Genomic DNA, 26,924 nt, shown 5'->3' on the forward strand with positions numbered 1-26,924 from the left:
TCAAATCATACTTTTGATTATCTCGTGGCTCAGGTTTACTGTCTAACCTCATATTCAGAAAAATTGTAATGTTTTTCAGGCTTAATGTAATGCGATCTGCTCTGTACACTAAAGTTTTAGGAAAAGGTAATTTAATCGTGGTTCTGCTGAAATATTGGTGTTTGTAATACCTAATAGCTTGTGTTACTGTAGTTCTTAGGCACAATAAGGTCATAGTGAAGAACATGCGTCGGAGATTTCCGAAACACGTTCCTCACGGAGATCTGTCGGATGGACCTATCAGAGGCCTTGTTTCATGGCAGGTACCCGGATGTAGCCGTGGGGCAATTAGCTACGTCATTGTTCACCGGCGGACACCCGCTGGAAATAAGGAATGGATTTAAAACCGCTATTAACATGTTCATAAGAGACTCCAGGTGAGTGCTGGTTTGTTTTTACAGTCTAATGTTAGAAACCGTGATACGCTGAGGTCCATTAGTTTTCCCAAACTGCTGGGATTCGCTGTAGTATCCCTACACCGGTTCTGTATGTCATGTCGGCTGGCAACGCAGTGAGGGCACAGCCGCCGGTGTGGAGACCGGCCTTTTATAATCCTGCGTGCCTGTTTTTAAAGCCCACGGGGTTTAACGTCGATACAGTTTAAGACGAGGCCCATTAACGTGTCCTCAACATGCTACTTTATGGCTACGGGACTCTCCGTGGTGTTGACCAGCAACAACTATGACTGCTAGCTAGCTTACTCGTTAGCCGCATTAGCAGGAATTGTGCCGCTGCTGTGGTTTCCATTATTCGCCTCCTTTATGACAACCTTGTGTGGTAACCGATTGTTCGTCACAACTCGGCCTTTAGTCAACATGTACGAATTTTATGTGGGCCCCACCTCGTACATGAACTGCGTCTTACTGCGTGTTCTCTTTCGGGTTTAAATGCGCTGCGTGTTAAAGGCCTTGCTACCGTCTGTTAGCCAATGTAAGTCGGTCTGTTGGAGCAGGTGGGAGGGAACAGCTGCAGTTTAACGTGCTTCTAACGAGGAAATGTTTCTGTCTGGGTTGTGTAACTTGTACGGGTAGTTGAGGACATTTGCACAACTAAATGGAAGTAATACATTACAATTTTAGTAGATTTGGACACGTAACTATATTCTAATATTCACTTTTTGGTCTTGGATATGCTAAACTTTTAGATGGCTTTTTGGATTAAAGTTAGTGTCCCAAAGTTAGTATTTTAAATACGGCCGCTTAACTCATGATTCAATATTCAGAAGTAATCGTGTATAGTAATGTGGTTTTAAACGTGGAAATAGCGACCCGTGTGAAAGCTGCTAAATTATTCTCTAATCACTTTTTACTACATTCAAGTTCTGAATTTTTATTTATCTTATACTATCAAAAGTAACCTTCAATAACTTAAAGGTCTTATTTTCTGTTTGAGAAGCTCAGTAAACCACTTAAAGACTACTGCTCATCTGCCCATACCCATGTCATTGTACAGCAAACGGGTTTGACAATCGGCGTAGTCTTTACAGCGCTCTTAGAACACCACCTCTGTGAGAAAACTGTTTGTGGGTTTTAGCTTTGCCTTTAGCCCAGTTATCCCTCACAGACTGGGCATTATCATAGCATTAACACAAATTATTACAACAGAATCAAAATGATATATAATGTGCCTTTTGTTTAAAACAGAAAAGCAACAGATTTTGTGCTGCTGGTAAAATATTGGTTTTATTATTATATGTGCCACACATTTGTTACGTTTTCATATGTTGTCTTGAATAAGAATATTAGCAGTGAAGCCATCTGCAAGATGAGGCAGGACAGACTGTATTTCTTGAGGAAGCGTCGGTCCTTTGGTGTTTGCAGCAAGATGCTGCATATCTTCTATAAGTCTGTTGTGGAAAGTGTGATCTCTTCTGCCATCATCTGCTGGGGAAGCAGCATCAGAGCCAGGGACTTAAAAAAGCTCAACAAGCTGATAAAGAAGGTTGGCTCTGTTCTGGGACTTCTTCTGGAACTTCTGGAGATCATTGTGCAAAGATGGATTCTTCATAAAATGAAGAACATTATGGAGAACCCTGAGCATCCTCTTCATGAGACTGTCCTACAACAACAGAGTGTCTTCAGTCAGAGGCTTCTTCAGATCTGCTGTAAGACGGAGCGCTACAGGAGATCCTTCCTGCCCACAGCATCTACAACAGCTCTTTGAAGAAACCTGCATAAGATGAGCTACAAGAACATTTAATTTCCCTTTGAGATTAATAAAGTATCATTGAATTGAATTTGAGATGCACAAATGAATCGGCCAGATTGGCAGGTCAGATACTGTTCTCCCTCTCACCCATGGGAATAAAACACAACTTTTATCCTGAAGCTGCAAGCTCAGGTGTACACCTCTACCTTTTTCCCAGAAAAGAAGTTCTTATTATGGGCTAATGTCTGTTTTATTGTTTTATTATTAATATCTTTGACTTATTACATAAAAACAAAACTATTCTCTTTTAAAAGTATTGATTGTGGGATCTTGTTTGTTGTATAGTTCAAAGTTTCTTCTCTATTGCAGCTATGAACAATGACCATAGTTGACAGACTGTCTGAAAAATCTGACCACGAGTCAGTTGGATTTAACCGATCCTTCACCAGTGGAGAAGTGGGGATGGAGGGCAGTTGTTCCAGCAGCTGGGCAGTGGGTCCCAGCATGCCCGGTGACTCTCAGAGGCTCAAGTCTTCAGGAGGCTGCTTGGGTCCAACCCCCGGTGCTGCTGTCTATAACGGCACACCCCCCTCTTTGGACCGTCCCAAGGACCAAGGTAGAAGAAAAGACTTTTATCGGCTGCTGTTTTATGTCTGAATTGTGAGGAGATGAGGCATGTTTCACTTTTACTGATCAAGTCTTGCATAATTGATCCTTTCTATCTAATTCCACACACATCTCTGTCAGAGCCAACACTGAGGGGCTGTGCGACATATGTTGTCAAATACACATATACAAAAGGTACCTTTCAGAAAGGTGTATCTTGGTGTTGTTTTTACAAAACAAAGAACAATTGCTTGTATTATTACTTGAAATAATGTTAATTTCACTGTTTTAGGACAAGTGTGACAATTGTTTTTGTGGGTGTTTTGTTCTCCTGTGTTTTCATTCATCCAGTTACATAACACAGCTAGTTTAAAAGCTGGAGCACAATCAATCACTTAAGCTTGCGATGCAGTCAGTGGATTGAGATAAAATTAGAAACAAAGTAAACTTTAGTAATTTTAGATCTTGTTATGTTTGCCCAGTGATGAGCATTGAAGATGGTATCGACTCGCCCCAGAAGGTCCTATTTCCTCCAGAGCGGCTCAGTTTAAAGTGGATCCAGGTGCACCGTATTGGTGCTGGCCTGCAAAACATGGGAAACACGTGCTTTCTCAACTCAGCCCTGCAGTGTCTCACCTACACTCCACCATTAGCCAACTTCATGCTGTCAAGGGAGCACTCAAAAACCTGTAAGTGTGGTCTTTTGGTGCTTTATTGCGACAGTGATTTAAAATTAATTATATTGGTTTTCCTAAATAGTTCAGCAGCTTTTGTTGAATTTTTTATGAAGTTCTATTTATTAAGCTTATGTTAATTTCTTTTTCCTTTAGGTCATGAGCCTGGGTTCTGTATGATGTGCACCATGCAAAACCACATCATTCAGGTTTTTGCCAACTCTGGGAATGTCATTAAGCCCATCGGTGTCCTCAATGAGCTTAAAAGTAAGTAGTGGTGCAAAAACAGAAACTCACTGTAGAGATTTGCCTCAAATGAGATATAGGGGGCAGTGTTGCACTGTTCACTTGTTTATTTATGGAGGGGCATTTTCTGATTGGAATTTGTCTTTGCAGTGAGAAGAACTCAAGTCTTATATTTTTAGTGCTGTGTTTAATCACAGTCAGCCATGCTCTTGCATTTTGATGGGTTTTTTTTGTGTGTACTTTTTATTTTTTTCCCTCCCAGGAATTGCAAAGCACTTCCGCTACGGAAGCCAGGAGGATGCACATGAGTTCCTGCGGTACACAGTGGACGCTATGCAAAAGTCCTGCTTACCTGGAACCAAGTGAGTTTGATCGTACTCTTAATTGGCTAATTACAGTGTTGTAACAGTCTCAATTTTAGACTTTAGATAATTTTGAAGTTCTGTGTTTAGGACAAAGACGCCATTCATAAATTTCCCATTACTATTGAGGGCAAAGTCTTTCAAAATATTTACAAATGCAGTTTTTTTAAGTTACTGATTTCAGATAAAAACTTGTAAATATTTCCAGCCAAATAAAGCTGCTTCTTATTTCATTACGTTTATTACATTTTTTAAAGGATTATAAAAAGTAAAATAACATCTAAATTAAATCAGTTAGCTGTTCCTTAGTTGGTTGCTGGTTTTAGTTTTATTACGTTCTTCTTTATTTAAATCAATTTTTATTTTGGGTAATTCAGATTCCAGACAGTCACACATTGTTTATCATGATTTCTTTATAGTTTTGCTGTTCTTAATCCTTTAATTTACCTAAAACCCAAATATTTCCAAGCAACACAAGATGAACCTCCTCCTCCTCTTTCTGCTGTGTCAGAAATGTGGGTTTATGTGAAGCTCCACTACTTGTACCGAGGACATTCAGGGAACTTGTATCTACGTGGAGCTGTATTTATGTAGCCATAAATGTTTTTTAGGGGTGTGTCTATTAGACTGAAGCATTAGGTCTCAACACTCAACTCATTTAAGATTTTTACTCTTTTCTCTGTGTGGCAGATTGGACAGGCAAACGCAGGCCACCACCTTCATCCATCAAGTATTTGGAGGGTACCTCAGGTCCAGAGGTAGGTGATTAAAGCTCATTTGTTTTCCTGAAATGTATTTTTTTCTTCTTTGTCAGGTTATTTTATTCAGTTTCACGTTGTTATTGGGTTAACTTCCTAACATTTTGTTTTTCAGTGAAATGTCTGAACTGCAAATCAGTTTCTGATACATTTGATCCTTTTCTGGATATCACTCTGGAAATTAAGGTAATCTGACTGAATTAATGACACCTTTTGACAAAATAAGTCTATAATAATTCATCATTGCTTCTTGAGGCGGAATCTATAAAAAGTGTTTTTTTTATTTATTTCTCTTTCCATGTAGACGGCACCCAGTGTCTCCAAAGCTCTGGAGCAGTTTGTCAAACCAGAACAGCTGGATGGGGAAAATGCCTACAAATGCACCAAGTAACTCTTAAAGACAACAAGCGCAGGATTTATTTTTATATTTCTGTTTTTGTATCTGAATAGCATTATTAAAAATCACCTTTTTTTTAGGTGCAAAAAGATGGTTACAGCCTCAAAGAGATTTACAATCCACCGCAGTCCTAATGTGCTCACCCTTTCACTGAAACGATTTGCAAACTTCACTGGAGGAAAAATCACAAAGGTACAGAGATACAGCTTTATTATATCACCTACTGTCAAAATAACAGAAAGCATCAGCGACAATGACAATAAAGAGTCCCTCAAATAATTCTCCTTTCCAAACAAAAATAAACTCTTAAAGATACCATACCAACTTTATTTATAAAGCACTTTATACACCGACAGGACCAAAATGCTGTACACAATCATAAAACCAATGCAAAATGGAAAAAGATTGAATATAAAATACATATTAATGCACAGACACAATAAAACAAGTAAAAACATCTCAGATTTTGCCAAACGCCAAAGAAAAAAGATGGGTCTTAAGGAGTGACTTAAAAACAGTGAGTCAAGAGGCCTGTCTTATGCCCAAAGGAAGATCATTCCAAAGCTTGGGAGCTGCCACAGAAAAGCACGGTCCCCTCTGAGCTTACATTCTTACACACCGTCACGTTCCCTCAGGAACAACTGATCAACTGACCTGAGGGAACGTGACGGTGTGTAAGAACGTAACAGATAGGGAGGGGCAAGATCATAATGATCATTTAAAAAATGTAAATAGGAAAAAAAATCATCTCATCTATAATTTATATATGAAAATTAAATCAAAAGGTGTTAAAAATAATAAATAAAAAGGTACCTGGACCATCATGGATGCAGAGCAAAGTTCTGCACCAATGCAATGTAAACTGGATCCTAAAACAATTAATAGGATTAATCAATTATTGAAATAATTATTAAACTAATTGAGTAATGAATAACCCACTGAGAGCAGTAATTAGGCCAAAATTGTACAAAAACATATACATTTTGCATTTAAGATGTAAAACCTTCCTTGTCTGTAGATGTGTTCTATTCAGAACTCCTCAAGTGACCTAGGTTAAGCTATACCTCGTACAAATCCTGTTTAAAAATCTCCTATTAAACCCCTTTTGCTATCTAATTATAGATTGATAAATTGAAAAATAGTCGACAGATTAATTCATTAGCTAAACAATGATTACGGTAGTTGCAGCCCTACTTTATATTGCTTTTAGCTATAGTACACATAATTTTCATTAATAGTGTTCCTGATTAGCACAACAAGCCTAATTCCTTCATAACATTACGCTGTTGGTATGAAGCATCATCTGATGCTGCTTTATTGCTTTTCACTCCTTTAAATGACACATAGACTACCTTGCACAGCTGAAATGTGCTCGTGAACAACTATTTAATAGAACCGAGATTACGTGAAGGCTGACCTCCAATTTGCTTCTTGGCTTTTGCCCGCCTCTGTTCTGAATTTAATCAACTTTTTTGTCTTTGCCAGGATGTTAAATACCCAGAGTACCTAGACCTGCGGTCCTTCATGTCCCAGTCCCAAGGAGAACCCCAGATCTATGGCTTGTACGCCGTCCTGGTCCACTCTGGCTTCAGCTGTCATGCTGGACATTACTTCTGCTACATCAAGGTGAATATTACAAACCACCATTCTAATCTGTTACAGTGTTGATTCTGTTTTATAGACACACAATGAGTCAACATCTTGTTAGCAGTTTTACTACAGAGTTTGTTAAATCTTTAATGGACAACAGGCTTCTCTAGACTCAGGTTTACTTGGCAACATACAGAGCATAGGTACTAACAACAGGAACATAAGGAGATATTTCAGCATGAAGATCCCTGGTGTCATAGTTACACTTTAATGTGTGCTGAATGTTTAGGTTCTTTTATTACATTTAACATTTTCAGTCAATTTCCGAAACTGAATCAAATGGACTTTTCTCACAGGCTAGCAACGGTCAGTGGTACCAGATGAATGATTCCTCTGTGTCGGTGAGCGACATCCGCTCCGTCCTCAACCAACAGGCCTACGTCGTTTTCTACCTTAAGTAAGTAAACAATGACTCGGGACTGGAAATGGATAGAATTTTAACTGTAATTAAAATAAAGTTTGATAATATGATCCACCTTGCAAAAAATTAAGAAATTGAGAAGATGTTGATATTAGTGGCAGACGCTTAGGTGCTTTTATTTCTAAAAATATGAAGAGATGGCTATAAAGATTGTTGAAACAGATGAAGTTGGGATATTATTTATTTTGCTGGGTTGGGTACATGGAGGAGCATTGGTTGTACTTTTGACCATAATAGCAACACTGATGCTTGTGAAATGTAGTTATGTGCATCAGTGCTTAAAGTGTCCTCTAAAGACCTCCATGTATACAACTATGACTTTCACTCCACTGAGTAGGGATGCAACATACAGTTAATCCTAAAACTATTCAGAGCCCGGGCAGATTTAGATTTCAAGTTACTTTCATTGAACCAATAAACGTTTCTGATAGGAAACGAGATGGACACCTCTCCAAAAGATAATAAAACCGTGTAAAATATATCCATTTAAAACATTTTTTTATTCACATTTTATTAAAAAATGGCACGTCATCTTATTTTCTCAATCCTTTTTTTATTTGCATTACAGGTCCTTCTCAAAATATTAGCATATTGTGATGAAGTTCATTATTTTCCATAATGTCATGATGAAAATTTAACATTCATATATTTTAGATTCATTGCACACTAACTGAAATATTTCAGGTCTTTTATTGTCTTAATACGGATGATTTTGGCTTACAGCTCATGAAAACCCAAAATTCCTATCTCACAAAATTAGCATATCATTAAAAGGGTCTCTAAACGAGCTATGAACCTAATCATCTGAATCAACGAGTTAACTCTAAACACCTGCAAAAGATTCCTGAGGCCTTTAAAACTCCCAGCCTGGTTCATCACTCAAAACCCCAATCATGGGTAAGACTGCCGACCTGACTGCTGTCCAGAAGGCCACTATTGACACCCTCAAGCAAGAGGGTAAGACACAGAAAGAAATTTCTGAACGAATAGGCTGTTCTCAGAGTGCTGTATCAAGGCACCTCAGTGGGAAGTCTGTGGGAAGGAAAAAGTGTGGCAGAAAACACTGCACAACGAGAAGAGGTGACCGGACCCTGAGGAAGATTGTGGAGAAGGGCCGATTCCAGACCTTGGGGGACCTGCGGAAGCAGTGGACTGAGTCTGGATTAGAAACATCCAGAGCCACCGTGCACAGGCGTGTGCAGGAAATGGGCTACAGGTGCCGCATTCCCCAGACCTGGGCTACAGAGAAGCAGCACTGGACTGTTGCTCAGTGCTCCAAAGTACTTTTTTCGGATGAAAGCAAATTCTGCATGTCATTCGGAAATCAAGGTGCCAGAGTCTGGAGGAAGACTGGGGAGAAGGAAATGCCAAAATGCCAGAAGTCCAGTGTCAAGTACCCACAGTCAGTGATGGTCTGGGGTGCCGTGTCAGCTGCTGGTGTTGGTCCACTGTGTTTTATCAAGGGCAGGGTCAATGCAGCTAGCTATCAGGAGATTTTGGAGCACTTCATGCTTCCATCTGCTGAAAAGCTTATGGAGATGAAGATTTCATTTTTCAGCACGACCTGGCACCTGCTCACAGTGCCAAAACCACTGGTAAATGGTTTACTGACCATGGTATCACTGTGCTCAATTGGCCTGCCAACTCTCCTGACCTGAACCCCATAGAGAATCTGTGGGATATTGTGAAGAGAACGTTGAGAGACTCAAGACCCAACACTCTGGATGAGCTAAAGGCCGCTATCGAAGCATCCTGGGCCTCCATAAGACCTCAGCAGTGCCACAGGCTGATTGCCTCCATGCCACGCCGCATTGAAGCAGTCATTTCTGCAAAAGGATTCCCGACCAAGTATTGAGTGCATAACTGTACATGATTATTTGAAGGTTGACGTTGTTTGTATTAAAAACACTTTTCTTTTATTGGTCAGATGAAATATGCTAATTTTGTGAGATAGGAATTTTGGGTTTTCATGAGCTGTATGCCAAAATCATCCATATTAAGACAATAAAAGACCTGAAATATTTTAGTTAGTGTGCAATGAATCTAAAATATATGAATGTTAAATTTTCATCATGACATTATGGAAAATAATGAACTTTATCACAATATGCTAATATTTTGAGAAGGACCTGTACATTTGTCAAACCCTTCATATAATTATTGAGCAGCCTTTTGCATGTTTCCACTGTTATTCTGACTATTTATCTTTGGTGATGAGGTCAAGTCTTTACGATTGGAAGGTGTCCCCACCTTTACCCTAGTCATTTGCTCCCTCCACAGCTCCTCTATCAGATTCACATGCAGATTGTGGCTGGGCCACTTCAGAACCTTTATTTCACTTCCTCTCTGAGGACAGGAAGTGACCGCTGGAGATGAGCCCCAGCTCCCCCCGTAACCCTGTAGCGAAGAAGCAGGTATAGAAAATGGATGGATGGATCTGCCACTGGGAAGGAATAATTTTGGCCTTAACTTAATAAAAATATTGTATTATAATTATTGTGTTTAAATTCATCTTGGTTTATTTTCACAGCAAGCAGTTACATTGTTAAGAGTAGGTGGCAATAATCAGTTTTCTTTTACATTAAATATACATTAGTTTACCAATAATTTTTTAACAGTCTTATTTTTACACAAAGTCTTCTTGATTGCATTAAATCTATTGTTTACTAGAACAAAATGGTCTCAAGAAAAGTAAGAAAACAGATAAAAACAATAGAATATGTTCCAGATTTGTCCATAAGATTTTTAAGGCAGCAATTGTAATCTCAGTAGTTAAAAACTATGCCCTCTACACACACACACACACACACACACACATGTACTGCTGGATACACAGCAGTTTGGTGGAAGAAATAGGTAATTAAAAAAGATGATCACAAATGTACATATCAGTGGATTATTGTAGACAGATCCCACTCTCTTGAACTAGTTTTATAAGTTGTAATACACTAAAGGAGTTTTTTTTTTAATACAGTTATCATATTTTGTTGCAGTGAGAGATTCTAAGTAACTAAACTGGATATTTGTGTCATCAGAAGACATTAATAATAGGTTTTTCAGATATGAAATTTCAAATTCGCCAAAAATGGTCAATTAAATGTTTGTTGATGCATTTTTTTGTTGTTGTCAGATCATCTGATGTGAAGAAAACTGGGGAATACAGCACTCTGAGCCATAACCCAGGGATCTGTGGTCAGTCATCTCCCCGGCCGGCAGTAACCCAACGCATCCACACCACCATCCACCACAGCAACACTGGCTTCATAGGTCCCCAGCTACCACCACACATGACCAAGGTAAGGCTAAAAGGTTTACATTGATGTTGGAGTGTTATTTATTTGTAAAGATTCAAGCTTGTAATCTTATTTTGGTTATTTTCCTCTCAGAGCACTCTCCATGTTAATGGGAATGGATCTCTGAGGGACTATCCCAGCAATTCCAAGGCCAGCAGCAGTGCAGTTGGAAAACCTAGCCATGGATCGGCCTCTTCCTCAATCTCCCATTCAATCAGCCAACCCACATCAATTCCAGACCAAGAGAAGCGACAGAAACTTTCGTTTTTTATTGGACAGGGCAAACAGAACCGTCCATCTTCCTCGTCAGCTTACAGCCACCCATCCTCTGCTAGCAGCTCCTCTTCATCCAGCTCTTTATCTTCCTCGCAGTCTACCTCAGACATTCGCTTTGTTCCTCGTCAGTTAAACCATGTTAATGGCACGTCTTGCAGTAACGGGGATCAACCCGTTGGTGGCAGTGGATCTTCTTTCCTGGTGCCATACAGTCAAGAATCTTCGGAAGAATCGGATCAGGAGAACTGTACCGCTCAGGATATTGGCTGCTTGTCCAAGCCTCACACCAAGGGGAATAATGGAACAGGAGATGTCTGTGCCTCTTCTGAAAACACAAACGGTGAAATAGATGTGTATCATAACAGTGAAATGAATGGGTCAGCCTCTGAATTTACTAAAATGAAACAAAATGGACAATTTAATGGGTACCTCAAAGTTAATGGACAAAACTCACCTGGGAAGGTAAATTATGAGTTGTCTTTAAAAAATACCAAGAATCTGTTCCTGGTGTGGTTTAATTTCAGTAATGACCACGGCCTTTTGTGCTCCTCAGGTATCCATCCATAATCATGACAATTCATCTGTGAATGCTGTTGCCAATGGGCTTGGCAGCGACCATAATGAACCAAAGTAAGATTAATGTGCCTGATTGGAAAACTGCTTCATCTCTTTCACTGTGTTGTCAGTTTTAACATATAACCTTGCAAAAGTATTCATGCACCTTGAACAATCTCAAGTTTAATGCTTTTTTGGGGGGGATTTTTGTGGGAAAGGTGCCAAATAGGGACTGGTGGAAAAGGGGCGTAATCTGCATCAATCTAAACCTTTCCATTGGCGCTCTGATTGTGTTTAGGGATTTTGTCCCTCTCAAAGCTGAGCCTCTGCCTCTAACAGGTTTTCTTATAGGATTACCCTTTTTGTAGCTCCATCTTTCCCCACAGCATTTCACTGCCACCACCATGTTTCAACATGGGGATGTGTTTTTCTGATGCTGTTTGTTAACTAATTTTCTAACGAACCTCTAAAGGCCTTCACAGAAAACAGGTATTTATACTAAGATTTAATTACATGGGTGGACTGTACTATAGGCTACTTTGTTATGGTCTGTCACATAAAATACATTGAAGTTTGAATACCTTTGCAAGGTACTATAACGTCTGAAACCTTTTATTTACATTTGCATAATTTTCCCAATCTGTTTATTTTCCTTTCCTCATGTGCTGCTTCCTAAAGGTGCTGTTTGGACCATTAAGCTTTTCTCATTCAGCTCTGTTCTCTGTGTTCCCAGCAAAGAGATCCATGACTCGGCCTCTTCCCGGGCCAGTTCAGCTGAGAACATTCATCCTGCTGCTAATGAAAGCAAGCCCCTCCCTGCTGCTGATGAAAGGGCTAAAATGCTGTCTGAACCTCTTTCTCTATACGCATCATCCTCTGATGTTTGCTCTTCACCTTCAGCTACTACTTCGAGGACTCACTCTGTTGCATCTAGAGACTCTGCTAATTTAGGGTGTCCTAGGAACCTTTCAGCCTTACCCTCAGAACTAGCCTGCTGTCAGAAAGCTAATGGGATTTCTGCAGCTGCTCAGAGCGTTAGCAAAACTGAGGAAGCAGTTCAGGATTCCTTGCAGACTAATGGTCCATCAGCACGGACTGAAAGCAACACAGATAATAAGGGGCAGTGCCAGCCCAAGCCAGGTTCTAGAGACAATGACAGGGAGTCCTCCCATGACAAGGAGAGAGACATGCTTTACTCTGACTATAGCAGAGACAGAGAGAAACACTACAGGGAGAGAAGTCTGCCACGAGACAGTCACAGCGATCGCCATCGATATAGACGAGACTACAGAGATCACCATCGCTCATATCGAGAACGTTTTCCTGCTCCCGATCGTAGCTACAGGGACTGGGACTCCGACCGTCTCAAGGAACGAGTTGGCTTGCACTCTTGGGAGAAGGATCGAGAACGACACTCCTATCATTACAGCCATTACCGTCACAGGTTTGATGTGAGCCATGAGAGGAGGGGAAAGCCCCACCTTCAAGAGTCTCACAGTCGTTGGAGGTGGCAACAGGACTGCCGGGAATCCTGGGCAATGAAGGACAAGAGGAATGGGTGGGGCAGGGACTGTTACCAATCAAAAGAAAGGAGTTCCTCCCCTGCTGGTACTGATCTAGAATCAAACAGGTCCAAGGTCTCCCCCACTCGGGATCATCTCTGTAATTTTGACTCAGCTCATAAGAGGGATGATCAGAGTAAGAAGAGAACAGCTGCTCATCTAAGAAAGGAGAGAGATGACAGCTCAGAGGGACGCTCCTTGAAAAAACATAAAAAAAGCAAGAAAAAGAATAAGTCGAAGGATAAAGACAGACACCACGAGAGCAGGTAAGCCTTGACTGAAAGTCCTGCTCAGATCATGTTTGTTAACATGTGCTGTCTCATTCCAGAACCAACTTATTTTCACTGAACTGTAAAACATCAGTTTTTTCATCCTGTTTCTCCTGTGTAAGCTCAAATATCTGAAAAGTTCAACTTTCTAAAAGCAACAATTATTATAATTCTTCTTGCAGATTTGTGTGTCAGCAGTATGTTTGTTGTGTTGGGTGGACTGTTCCTGCACTCAGTTCTCACACTGGATGAATCCTTGTAGTGGCTTAGCTCACTCATGAAGAGTGATGCAGACATCGCAGTATTTAGCAACAAAACTGCAGTCTCATGCAGTCATAAACTCCTTCTTCAAGTGTTTGTAGTGGACAATATCGGACCTTTTCGTCGTCCAGATTTCTATTGTAACACTCTCACAAGATTTTATGTGCTGATTATTTAGTCAGGCTATCTTCTTGGGTTGAGGCTTCAGTCAACTACTTTTGTATATGGCGCGCCTGAGCCAGTTGAGCAGCAGTGTGCAGCAACCTTACTCTATTCTCCATACCGCCGGAGAAGACTGCTGTTTCTTAGTGGTTCACATCCAAATGAGTCTATGAATGTTAGATTGATTATTCCTGTATTTTTGTGTCTCTATATGAAGCACTGATCTGGATTCAGACAGAGTCACTGAAACCAGGAAGAAGAAAAAGAAGAAGAGGCGGCACAGGGACAGCGATTCAGATTTGGGACGAGGCCACACCAACAGAAGCAGCAAAGACAGGGAGAATCGAAAACGACGTCACTCTGACATGAAGGACTCAAGGTACGACAGAGATTCCTTACCGGAAAAACGCCACCGGGCAGACAGTGCCGACGGCGGCAGGGACCACCCATGCCCATCTCATCATAACCCTCTCTCAAACGATCCAATGCACCAACATCTCAATGGATACACAGGTACTTAAGATCTTTCACTTTCGGAACTGTTTGTTGAAATTAAAGATCTGTAAAAATGTATTTTAATGTGTATCATTTAGACTTGAAGAGTTTGCCCTGTTTCTCAGAGAAGGGTAGAACCAACGGTGACTTCAGTGGATGCTCCAGTGGCCTCAAGCAGTGACTTTGTGAGTAAAGATTCTGATTTAGTAGTTTGAGTTATAATTTAAGCTCAGATGTTTGACTGCATGTAAGGATAACTCTTGTTTATCTCTCTTTACAGACCGCCCCATTCACAACATTCGACAACAGCAGAGGAATGATCACAAAATTATTTGAAGTGGTGCTTCTTCACTGGGAAGAAAACGTGTTTTTTAACAGGACTAGGGTTTAAATGTGCAAAAATACAGCTTCTTTACAGTGTTCTTTTATTTCCGGTTATTCTCCTATGGTTAAAAACTAAATCACCTGTTAAACATTTACGATTAAAAAAATATATATATAGTTATTTAAGTACAAACATGCAAGTCTGGAGCTCAAACATCACAGTTGCTGCTCAGTGGAACTCAGGACTCAAACATGACATAAATCACTTATCCACATGGTTCAAGTCATCATGTTGTTTAGAAGATGTCACCATATCTACAGAGCTGCAATGTTTTTAGCTGTTTTTGTTTCTTGATGTGTTCAAACTAAAGGAGGGGAAGATATTTATGAATGAAGCGGATGAGCGCAGCGGTGCGAACATGGGTTTGTTGACCTATACCTCCATGTTAACCCTGGACAGACTTGAGTACATTTCTCTGCTGGTGTTTGTCTTTTGTTTTTTTTTGCAACTATATCCATGGACCTCCTAAGACTCCCTTTTTAAACCGTTTGAGTTTTCTCTCTTCCTAAGTTGCATTTCTCTCTCCTGTTTTCTTCATAGGCATTCAGAAAGAAAGCATTTTTTAAGCATTTATTTCACAGCTGTGGACCATTTGTTTAGTTTTTCAAAAAAAAAAGAAAAATACAGTTTGTGTCTTCTAACGTCATCAAATATACTGTGAAGTTAAGTTTGAACTGTACTATCAGTTATTTTTCTAAGTAAAAAGCCTGTATCAGGATCCTTGTGCTTTGTCTGTTGGAGGATTTGTTGATTTGGACCATATTCTCTGGACATTAGTCAGTACTGGTTATGGTTAGTTTTGGAGGGTGGGGGGGTTGTTTCTTTGTTTTTCAACTTTTGGAAGAAGTTGAGAAAAACTGCTGTTATACCTTTTAATTTAGCATGTCTGAATTTATACATTGTATGAGGTAAAAGCCTTAAATACACTTGTTAACGTCAGAAATTGTAATTTCTGTCCTTGGACTTTGTTTACAAGCTGTGTTGAATGACAAATGTTGACATGTTGGATTTATGTACCTTTTGTATTATAGAGAATTGATTGATTGTACTGAAGCCTTTTTGTTCAACAAACTAACACACACAAACTGTTTAGCTTACTTTGGTCAGTATTATGGCTGGAGTTTTCATATATGAAATAACCAAAGACTGGTTATGTTTGATCACTGAATTCACATGCACACTAAAGCTGTAAGCCTAATGAGCGTGTTCATTCATTTTATTCAGATTGTGCAACAGAGTACTTGGAGCCATTTCCCCAACTAACCTATAAGCAAGTTAAATGTAACTTCTGCACCAGTTGGGTTTTGGCTGTTTATCTGCTAAGTATTAATGTGTAATGAGGCTCATGCTCCAATAAGAGCTCCATAAAGTCCCTTTATTATAACATGTTAAACTATTGAACGGGTAATGCCTGAAGCCATGATTAGCACTTCATGACTATGACAGAAAAAACTGTACATAAAATACTATACACACTAAATGTAAGTGGGGGGCTCCTTTGTGAAAGAAAAAGACAAATATAAAATAAATGATCTTGATGGCAAATATGGATTCTCAATACAAAATAACACAGTAAAGTTATCACAAGTGTCATCTTAATGTCATCTCAAAGGCACTTAAGACAGATTGTATTTTAGTCTAAATGCACTTTTAATACATGAAGGGCATTCATTCCAGTGCAGTCCAGTTATGTACACTCCAATTTGGTTCATGAAATGCCTGTTGTAAAAGGTCTGCGTTAGCCCAGCGTTGAGGTATAGATTTCTAAAGCAATTCCTCATTTTGAACAAGCACAAGAGGACAGTGGAGAGGAACCCCAACTTTTTAACAGGACCGTAGCCGGTAGCAAAGGTGTGTGTTGTAAGGTAATCATACCTGATAAGCTGTGTGTTGCTTAGCAACGCTACTGGCTTGTGGGACAAGGCACGTAGAGAACGTCGGCGTTCAGCACGCATTCTCCGACGGGCTTCCAACATTATAAATGGAACGTCTCAAAGTCTGTGTTGACTGAGCTGCTCTTCACCCTCACAATAATATTGCAGCTGTAATAACGGCACAAATATGCAGAACAGAGGTGCTGCAGGCAGATGTTTTCCTAAATGTCCGGGTCTGTGCTCTGTCCCGCCTCCTTCATTTCTGTCCAATGATCGTCACCAGCGTGGCTTTGTTTACAAGTAATAGTTCACTTGCAAAAAGTACAATGTGAAAATAAACCGCACTAAATGAAAAAAATAAAGTTTGCTTTTGGTCCGGACCAAACAAACAGACAAAACGACTTTCCTGGTGTGAATAATAACACAACGCTGGATGGATCTGCAGCTGAAGGGAGGGATTCATTTGGAAATGAGACAAATAATCAGAGTTACCTGGCACCAATATTCTCTGAATCTTTTTCAGCTATTAGCCTATTCGAGGGAGGGCTGAAAACAAAATGTGGGTTGGGTTAGAGTCGCAGCCAACATAAAACTCACTGGCTTCGTGACCCTTCTGCAGTCTGGAGAGACGTTGCGCTTTATACTTCAGCTTCAGCACTTTCCCCCTCCACTCTTCCTGCGATGTCCGTCATGGCTGCAGGTGTGCACAGGTTGGTAAAAACAGCATTACTACTGCTGTCAGTCTTGTTGCTATCTGAAGCTCTACCAGCCCGCTGGCTGCCAGGAATCTCTGCAAACACCAAATCACATGCACTGAGGTTCCTCAGTGATTACAACAGTACTGCAGAGGAGGTGGTCTTCAACAGCGTGTCTGCCAGCTGGAACTACAACACCAACCTGACAGACCACAACTCCAGGCTGCTGGTAGGAGAACTTGTTGCTCGTCCTATTATTCCAGTTGTTGTTACTGTTTCGTGAAAAGGTAAAAGGCATCAAACCACTCTGCTCCGTCAAATTAGGCAGGCAAGTGAATCATAAAATATTGACTGGACGCACCTTCTGATTTTACAACAGGACTTCAATGTTGATCTCTGTGCATGTCTGGTCTGGAAGCGAACGCCACTGCTCTTCCACAACCTCAAATTTTTTTCACATGTGAAAAAAACTGAGGTGAAACTGAATGAACTCTCTCTCTCTAACTGTTTTTCTCTTCAACCCGCTCCTGATTGGGCAATATGTGTGCCATCGTCTATATTAGTAGAGGGGTGTAGGGTCAGGAGTTCTACACATTGAGACATTTTTTTTTGACATTGGGTGTGTACTGTGATGCAACACCATGAGCAAGGCTGGAGTTAGGAAGGTGTTCAATGTTAATGTCAGTGTGAGCTAATGGTTGCACAATGTATACAACACCGTGTTCAGCCTGAAATTGAAGCTTTCTGTTTTCTGGCCTCTTGATTTTGCTGCATTTTAAATTAAGTCATTTTCTGTTAATACTCATGATGTTGTTTGCGATAAATTAATTCAAGCAACAAAATTCCTAGGAACCTAAAGAGCTGCCTCTTTTACGTGAGCTGAGCCAAAAGAACAGTTTAGCTCAAAGGAGCTGGAGTTCCAATCACTAAAAAGTAATGAAACTTCACCTGAAAATGCCCCATTAAATAATACAATATACCATTTAATTATGAAATGCACAATTAAATTATTAAATGATGATGACATTATTGCTCCTGTGCAGCAGTGTCATCATGAAATAATTTAATACAATCCAACCTGATTTGCTTTGTCAGAAACTCCAGAAGACTCAGGTGGAGGCCTCAACAATCTACTGGATCAGAGACCACCTGACAAACAGACCACAGTTTGTGAGACTGAAGGGTTGTGAGTCTAACCAGGTAGTCAGCAGCACAGGAGCACCACAGGGGACTGTACTCTCACCATTCCTTTTTAGTCTGTACACCTCAGACTTCCAGTACAAGACAGACTCCTGTCATCTGCAGAAATACTCGGATGATTCTGCAGTCGTGAGGTGGATCAGAGATGGATAAGAAGCTGAGTACAGGAAGGTGGTGGACCGCTTTGTGGCATGGTGTGGAAACAAGTATAAATACCTCGGTGTTCACCTGGACAACAGACTAGAGTGGAGATGCAACTGTGAAGCCATCTACAAGAAGGGACAGAGCAGACTGTACTTCTTGAGGAAGCTTAGGTCCTTTGGTGTTTGCAGCAAGATGCTGCATATCTTCTTATAAATCTGTTGTGGAAAGTGTGATCTCTTCTGCCATCATCTCCTGGGGAAGCAGCATCAGAGCCAGGGACTTAAAAAAGCTCAACAAGCTGATGAAGAAGGCTGGCTCTGTTTTGGGGACTTCTCTGGAACCTCTGGAGATCATTGTGGAAAGACGAATTCTTCATAAAATGAAGAACATTATGGAGAACCCTGAGCATTGTCTTCATGAGACTGTCCTACAACAAGTGTTCAGTCAGAGGCTTCTTCAGATCTGCTGTAAGACGGAGCGCTACAGGAGATCCTTCCTTCCCACAGCCATCAGCATCTACAACGGCTCTTTGGAGAAACCCTCATAATGAGCAACAACAACATTTAATTTCCCTTTGGGATTAATAAAGTATTTTTGAATTGAATTGAATTGACCCATTAAACTCAGTGGGTGGGATTAGGGCGTCTCCTCAGCAGACCCTGATGTTCGATTTAGCTGCTTCCCACAGCAGGTCAGGATATCGTCTAACACATTTGCTATGACTCTGAGCTTAATGTCTTCGCTGGAAAGTGCAAAAATAACTCTAATAACTTAAAGAAACTGTTCCAGTATTTTCTTTTTTTCTTTTTTACCACAAACTCTGGGTGAGCAACTCCCGTTTTTATATCCATTACTAGCTCTAAAGAATTTCTAATCAGTTCACAAAAGAGCTAATCAAGGACCTACGTGGAGGAAGCTGTTTAGACATTAGACAATGGGTTTCACAGGATCAATGTTAGCCCCGCCCACTGAGTTTGATGGGTCAAGTAGGTATCTCTGAAAACGATGTGGGAGTATCTAAAGACATAGTATCTAAATTAAGGCGTTTCTCCAACACCAACCTTGATTGGATGAGTGAAATGAGCGAAATCAAGTACAGTACATGGCCCTGTCCCAATACCCACACTACACCCTACGCCCCTCTATGAAGTGTTTACTTTGTACAAGTGCATGTAAGGGTTGAAGTAGGGGTTACATCACTGACTTGCACCTCTGCACCGTAACTGCAACATCAAAAAGGGCGGGAACCAGCGCTGTTTTCACATTCTTGCTGCTAAAAAAATATTTAAAACTGCAACAAGCAATTGTTTTGAGGAGAAGGTGCAAGAAGCGAAGGAGGCTTTTACACCAGACTCTCGCCGCGCCAGTGTTTGTTTGAAAGGTAACTTCAGTGTTATGGCTATGGGGTAAGAACACTGTCAAAAACAATGTGTATGTAAAGATGGAAATGTGTGCATATTAGTCAATAGTTGTGCATAAGTAAAATCCAAAAGAGGTTTGTATATTTTCTCTATAAGAATACAAAATAAAATGTTACAGCTTCAAGAAATCACAAACACAAAGTTCAAGTTTACAGTTGTGGTTTATTCTTTATGAATACAATATGCTATAACAGTTTGTGAATACGATTTCTTTTCTATGAGAATACGAATTTACATCAGCGACTTGGTATCACGTGATCTCAGGCTGGTTAGTGGAGCACATAGTTAGTCGATTCGCGTTGCGCATGCGCTGTCACACTCTTCAGCGCCAGTAAACGTAGTGCCGGAATGGGAGATAATTCAGTCTAAAAGGAATATTAGGAACAGAGGGAAGATAGGGGGGGAATCAAGAGTATTATAAATAAAGCATTGTTCTTATTTTTATGAAATACAAAACTAAAACATAGAACATAGAATAGACTGCTGGAAATAGGCACCAGCTCCCCCACGACCCACTATGGAATAAGCGGTAGAAAATGACTGACTGACTGACAAAACTAAAACATAGAATATAGTGGGTGGAGTTATACAATGATGTACAGTAGGTGGCGGTATGCACCTCTGAATTTGTTGCGACCTGCCAGCAGAAGAAGAAGCAACAGCACTTTTACCATAAAAAAATAACAATAGTAATTAAAGTAGCCTGGAGACAAATGATGGTACCCATAACATTAGATTTTCTTGTTCAGTCATTTAGCTGTCACCGCAAATAAGTGGTTTCTGTCATTTTCTGAGATTTCTGCAGCTGGAGTAGATATCTTAGCTCACATCTCATTGGTAAACTGCTCTGTCTGTGCCAGGTTTGAAAGGTCACCTCTTCCCACTACATGTTTCAACTAAAACACAAGAGTCAATTGTTTTAACTTTTTGTTCTGGGTCATTATCTTGTTGGAGGACCCATGAAATTTGACTGAGACCAGGGTTTCTGACACTTAACAGCACATTTTGCTTTATATGGCTTGATATTTCATTTTACCAGATTCAAGCCAAGCTGTGCCAGATGTAACCTACAACCCCAGAACAGAAGTGAATCTTCTCATGTTTAACTGTAGATAAAATGCTGTTTCTTGGAAAGTTTCATTTGTACAAAGAGCTGGTGTAACTTGCCAGAAGATCCAGTCTTGTCTCATTTATTCATATGATAATGTCTCAGAAGCTCCAGAACTCCACCAGCATAAATGTGAAAGAAAAAGCCTCCCCACCAATCTACACACACAACTCTGATCTTAACATTGGTCTGCAATCCAATGCAAAGATGATCTGAACTCTCCTACATCTGCATATTCCTGTGTAGTTGTCAAATATGTTTATATATTGTAGTTTCTTTAAAAGCTTTGTGAAAATATATCTAAATGAAATCATGTGTTGTTTTCACTGGTTGCTCATACTAAATATTTTTCTTTTTGCAGTCCTTTTATTCTCCTATTAAAACTAACTACTACAGTAGAAAGCATTTCTACTTTAAGCTATTTATCAGCTGCTTGAAATGTTTAATAAGAACTATGTTTGGTCCATGTGGAAGACTTAGTTTGAATGTCTTTTTGTTTATTAAATATTTTTGCACACAAATGCACTTACTGCATCATGTACTTTGCTTAATGTCAGGGTAAAGGCAGATTATCTTTCAAATATATCTTCTAACTGTAGTAATGACCATACAGAACTGCCTCTTTTAATTAATGTGGTCGGTCGGTCGGTCGGTCTGTCTGTCTGTCTGTCTGTCTGTCTGTCTGTCTGTCTGTCTGTCTGTCTGTCTGTCTGTCTGTCTGTCTGTCTGTCTGTCTGTCTGTCTGTCTGTCTGTCTGTCTGTCTGTCTGTCTGTCTGTCTGTCTGTCTGTCTGTCTGTCTGTCTGTCTGTCTGTCTGTCTGTCTGTCTGTCTGTCTGTCTGTCTGTCTGTCTGTCTGTCTGTCTGTCTGTCTGTCTGTCTGTCTGTCTGTCTGTCACAACCCACATCAAAGGCAGCAATAAGAGACACAAAACGACATTAAAGATCTACTTTATTTCACAACATAAAGGATGGAGCAGTAAAAATACAATGGTATAAGTGCACATTTAGAGTACAAAACCACCCTTTTGGCCCTCTTGCCTATACAGAACTGCTTCTATGCTGCATGATCAGATGAGATTAGCGGCATTGGCAAAAATTTTGCTCTACAGTCACAATTTTTTGTCAGTTTGTAGGATCAGGTCTCTGCTTGCCCACAATGTTTTTGTAATTGCTCTAGGTCTCAAGTTTTTTGTCAAACCCGTCCCAATCACCGGGAGTTGAAGAATTCTGAATCCCTTTCTTGGGTATTTTCAATGACAGATTGACCAGGAATCCACAAGTGGCAAATTTTTTTTCCATTGTCCTCTCTTTTATTGTAAATAAAGTAGAGTTATGAAAGTCTCCATGACTAGGGATGGCTGTCACCCACAGTTTGAAAATATATTTCAAATACCATGCTCCGTTTTTGTACAGCGCTCAGTTGTTTGGCTTCTGATGGGCAGAAATTCAAGTGCAGCTGTTCACTCACACACACAGACAAGCTTGTGCTGTCAGTGGAGGAGCAGATCATCATAGCAACTGAACCCTACATCTGCTGAGAGAAGAGAAGGCCAAAGCTTGGCCCTTCAAGGTCAAAGTGACAGATACTGTACAGAATAACACTTCTACAGTTTTAGGCCACTTTACAGCAAAAGGAGGATTCACAATGATCCTAATGTCCTAAGGAGCTCAAACCAGCAGTGGATGACAAGATATGATTCATGCTATCAATATAAGTGTACCTGGTGCTATTTAAAATCTGAACGGTAGCTGTATACTTGTCAGATAATGACTATATAAGGTGTTCCTAGTGGTTCCACAACAGACCTCCACAGTTTCACAGTCATTAGGAGTTTCAAAATAAAGTTTAGAGAAAAAACTAAAAGCCTCAAATATTTACACAGTACATTACAGAGAAAGTAAGCTCTATATTACTAATGGAACTAAACCAGTCCTTCTAAGAAAGGGGTCTCAAACTCAAACAGGTGGGGGGCCGGTGCCAATGCCTTCCACAAAATAAAGGGCTACTTCAGTGTCAGAGTAGTACAAAAAAGCAGTGAAGGTCAAGCCTCCAGCAGGACTGGAATTGCTAAGAAACAACTATTGGAAGACCAATGCATTTTGGCCTGTGGCCTTTTTCAAGGTCATTAAAAAACAATTTTTTTTTCTGAAACAAGCACAAAAAGAACTGCAATAGTGTTTATTTCAAATAATACAATAAAATTAATATATCAGGTATTTTCCTCATTCCCTCAATCCTGGCTAATGGAAACCTTTAAAAAAAAAACAAATACATAAATTGATACCAAAAATGTGACGGACCCAAAAATTGTCACATTTTTATGCAAAAAATAATGATGCTTTGTATTTATATAAGCAACTGACAAATAGCTTTACTTAGAATTAACCTTCTTCCATTGAACAAAAACAGACAGTCCTAAACATATTTGTGTCTTCTGGTATGGTTTTTGAAGCTGCAAAAAAAAAAAAAATTGCCAAATCAATATCCTTTAATTATTTCAGTTTATATTAACGGTAAACTTTTTTGTAACTCCTGAAAGACATTTATACCTTGAAATTACCAAATAAAAATATTTTAATAAATTAAGTTTTAGTGAAAAAAAAGAGGTATTTGAACACAAACATTTTCTTCTGATAACTTATTTAAACCTTGGAAACACAACATGAAGTAGATGTATATATTTGCCGATGCATTTCAGAGTGTAAATGTTTTTCTTTTAAAGAATTTGAATTATTATTTCACTATACACTGCTTTCAATTTCTTGCCAGATACTTGGCAGCGTTTCTGATCACAAAGCTGAGCCACATTTACTCTGATGCATATGAAGTAAAACTTCAGGCTTTGTCCTGTAATTGTTCATAAATGTTAATTGACAGCCCACTAATTCTTTCTGCCACAGTGTTGGCTGACAGAGAAATGTTGAATAAGCTCCTCTTCTCAGAGCAGAGATTTTAAGCAACTCAAAACATGCAGTCTTTCAGAAATTCCCCTTCAGTGAATGGTTTTTTGCTTTAGTAATTAACTCACCAATAAAGTAACTTACTTGAACCACAGAATCAGCATCTTTACTGGACTTCTGGAAATGTTCTTGCTGGAATTGTTATCCTTTTTGGAACTGACCCACTTTTTTTATTCTGTCATCTCCCTTGTAGCTCTCATGACACTCGCCATGTTTAGTCGCATGATGACTCTTGAGATTATATTCCTTTAGAACAGCGATTTTCTCTTTACATATAAAGGCAAATCCCATTTCTGGCAAACTCAACAAAAAAAATACTGCAATGTCCATATGTCTTGAAATTGTCTGTGTTCATCATTAACTTCATCAGTAACGTCTTGGCCCGGGGGCCAGGAATTTGAGACTCCTGTTCTAAGACAGCAATGCTGGACAGCACACCAAAGCCTTCATGTTTTATACAACAGATCATTGCAGCCCTGGGCTTAACACTACTGCTGGGAATCCGCTGGTGTTCAAGGCGCTACATTGGCCTTTTCAAAAAAGGCTTACGAAAACTTTAAAAATAAAATCTTAATTTTTCTATTGTTACTATTCCAGTAGGTGATCCAGACTGTATTTACAAAACTAATTTCCCCCACTACTGGAAGAGTGTGCAGCCTTTATCCAGTCACAATGGCAGAAAATGGGGGTGACCTCACTTCTGTCGGTGTGCCCCAGGGCATCTGTGGCTACAATGTAGCTCACCACTGTCAGTGAGTGAATGTGTGAATGACTGAATGTAGTGTGAAGTGTTTTAGGGTCTCTGGGAATTGATAAAGCATTATACAAGTACAAGCCATTTACAATTTACCATTCAAAATGGAGTTTCCCACAGGACCCAATTCAGGTCTTGTTAATTATTAAATTGATATCAGATGCAGAAATGATCACTAGTATCATGGTCCTTAAACAAAATGAAGGGAAGCTTACTGCAGAAGCAAATATAAGAAGCCTAACTACTTTATACATTGCATGAAACCTATAAAGCAGATGGAGATTATTCAGTCCTTTTCATCTGTGGTTCTTCTAAATTTGTTTTTTCCCCTTCAGGTACTTTATTAGCAACATCCTGAAGTTCCAGGTTTATGAGAAACTCTGTGACGCAGCCAATCAGACCAGCCCTCTGCACACATGTGACATCTACCATTCTGTAGAAGCTGGAGCCATTTTGAAGTAGGATTGTATCATTATTTGCACAGTATAAATAAATGCATAAATGTAAGGTAAATCTACAATGTATTTCCTCTTCCCCAAGGAAAATTCTCGAAGCAGGTTCTTCATAGCCTTGGCCTGACGTGCTCGAGGAGGCCATAGGTACGCGTGAAATAAATGGCAACTCTTTATTAAGATACTTTGACCCCATAATAAAGTGGCTGGAAGAGCAAAACGTGAATGAGACCCTTGGATGGGCTGAATTCAACTGGGTTCCACCTATCCCCGAGGGTTACCCTGAGGATATTCATGCAGAATTAAAAGCCTCGACTGTATAGAAAGAACTGCATGTTGGAGGCTGGGGCATTCAGAAGGCATCGCTGGAAACCAGACTGCTTCCATTTTGGCTGCGGTGTTACAGTTGTCATCTTCTGGTTTTAATGCATGATTCTAATAAAAGCAGTTCTAAATTGTCTCATTGAATTGATGTCTGCCTCACCAAGCAGTGTCTACATGTGGATTCTATTGTTATGGTTGTGGAAACTGAACATTTTCACACAGCCTAATTATATGCTGTTAACAAAAACCACTCATATCTGGGTTGCAGTGGTTTTTTGTTGTCAGATGAGCTAAACCCCTACTTCCTAATTCTGATAGGGCTGCTCAAACCAGCTCTCCATCTAACGGGTCTGGCTCTCCCTAAACTTGAATCTTACTGATCAGGATAACTAAAGAATCTGTTTAAGCTGGTGTCAGGGCAATTTGCCTAGCCTCTTAATAGCCTAAATCCAGAAGTTACACCATTCTTCAACCAATGTGTTTGATGGACTGCGTAACCCCTGCAGTCAGCCAAATCACAACAGACACATCTGTTAACAGCTGCTCACTTTCCCAAGTTTAAAACTTGCAACTGTAACTGGGCTAGGTTTGTTTTAGTCACAGGTAAGACTTGAGTACAAAAGATCAGTCAATAGGTAGCAAACGCAGGCCTGGGGCCTCATGTACGAAGCGTACTTATGCACAAAAAGTTTGCTGCACAATGTTTTACGCACAACTTGGCATGTACAAAAATGAACGTTGTGTGAAAGTGTGTGTAAATCCACACAAACTTTTGACTTGCTGTAAAAAATATGCGGAAGCCACACAAAAGTTTCAATTGACAATAATAAACTACAGAAAACTAAAACTCACATAAATATACTGAAATGACTCCATTCAGCTTTATTTAATTCATGGAGAATCAAATCTGATGTTTTTCATGAGTTTGAGCTTTTATGGTTAAATCCAGAGCGATGAAACTGAATCACATTTAGCTTTATACAATAACGTAACACACCTCAAAAAAGTATGGAAACAACCTCAGTCGGATGTAAACTGTAAAACTTCCTGTTTCTGTCACCTGTAAATGTAAATGTGCATTGGTCTGTGCTCTGAGGAGCATAAAATGCATGTAAAACATCTCAGGGCACTTCATTCTCACTGAAAAGAAAATGGTGTCAGATCAGCAGATTAATTCTTAACAAGTGAGGTTTGATGATTCCTGATGTGGAAAAGCTGTAGACAATCACAAATGTCCATAAATAGCAGCGTGATGTTGGGCAAAATTGTGGAACATTGCTTATTCCAGTGTACTGTAACCTTTAGATGTTCCTCTGCTTCAACACACCTGAATCTAATAATTAGGTCATTAGCATAATTCTGGAGAACTTGACTGCATACTGAGGAGGTAATTTGGCCATAGATTCAGGTGTGTTGAAGCAGAGACAATTT

General features: G+C 39.8%; 1 protein-coding gene and 1 long non-coding RNA gene across 2 annotated transcripts; both read left to right on the top strand.

Moving 5' to 3' along the window:
- Positions 1-46: 46 nt before the first annotated feature.
- usp42 (ubiquitin specific peptidase 42) lies at positions 47-15,757 on the top strand. The gene is made up of 18 exons (XM_047377873.1): positions 47-416; positions 2,557-2,803; positions 3,276-3,482; positions 3,624-3,734; positions 3,976-4,075; positions 4,766-4,833; positions 4,949-5,019; positions 5,138-5,220; positions 5,311-5,422; positions 6,716-6,856; positions 7,177-7,277; positions 10,432-10,597; positions 10,688-11,332; positions 11,424-11,500; positions 12,159-13,253; positions 13,897-14,192; positions 14,273-14,359; positions 14,455-15,757. The coding sequence occupies exons 2-17, from the start codon at positions 2,566-2,568 to the stop codon at positions 14,353-14,355; spliced, it is 3,594 nt and encodes a 1,197-aa protein (XP_047233829.1). The 5' UTR covers positions 47-416; positions 2,557-2,565; the 3' UTR covers positions 14,356-14,359; positions 14,455-15,757.
- Positions 15,758-17,031: 1,274 nt separating this feature from the next.
- On the top strand, positions 17,032-25,629 carry LOC124875614. The gene is made up of 3 exons (XR_007040077.1): positions 17,032-17,357; positions 25,053-25,175; positions 25,258-25,629. It is a non-coding gene; the product is annotated as an uncharacterized LOC124875614 (long non-coding RNA).
- Positions 25,630-26,924: the final 1,295 nt, after the last annotated feature.

This window comes from Girardinichthys multiradiatus, chromosome 10 (genome assembly GCF_021462225.1).
Source record: "Girardinichthys multiradiatus isolate DD_20200921_A chromosome 10, DD_fGirMul_XY1, whole genome shotgun sequence".
Classification (NCBI taxonomy): Eukaryota; Metazoa; Chordata; class Actinopteri; order Cyprinodontiformes; family Goodeidae; genus Girardinichthys; species Girardinichthys multiradiatus.

Coding starts and splice junctions, on each gene's coding strand:
- usp42 (XM_047377873.1), top strand. CDS start 2,566: ATGACCATAGTTGACAGACTGTCTGAAAAATCTGACCACGAGTCAGTT. Junction 2,804..3,275: donor GGACCGTCCCAAGGACCAAG/GTAGAAGAAAAG, acceptor ATGTTTGCCCAG/TGATGAGCATTGAAGATGGT. Junction 10,598..10,687: donor TACCACCACACATGACCAAG/GTAAGGCTAAAA, acceptor TTTTCCTCTCAG/AGCACTCTCCATGTTAATGG.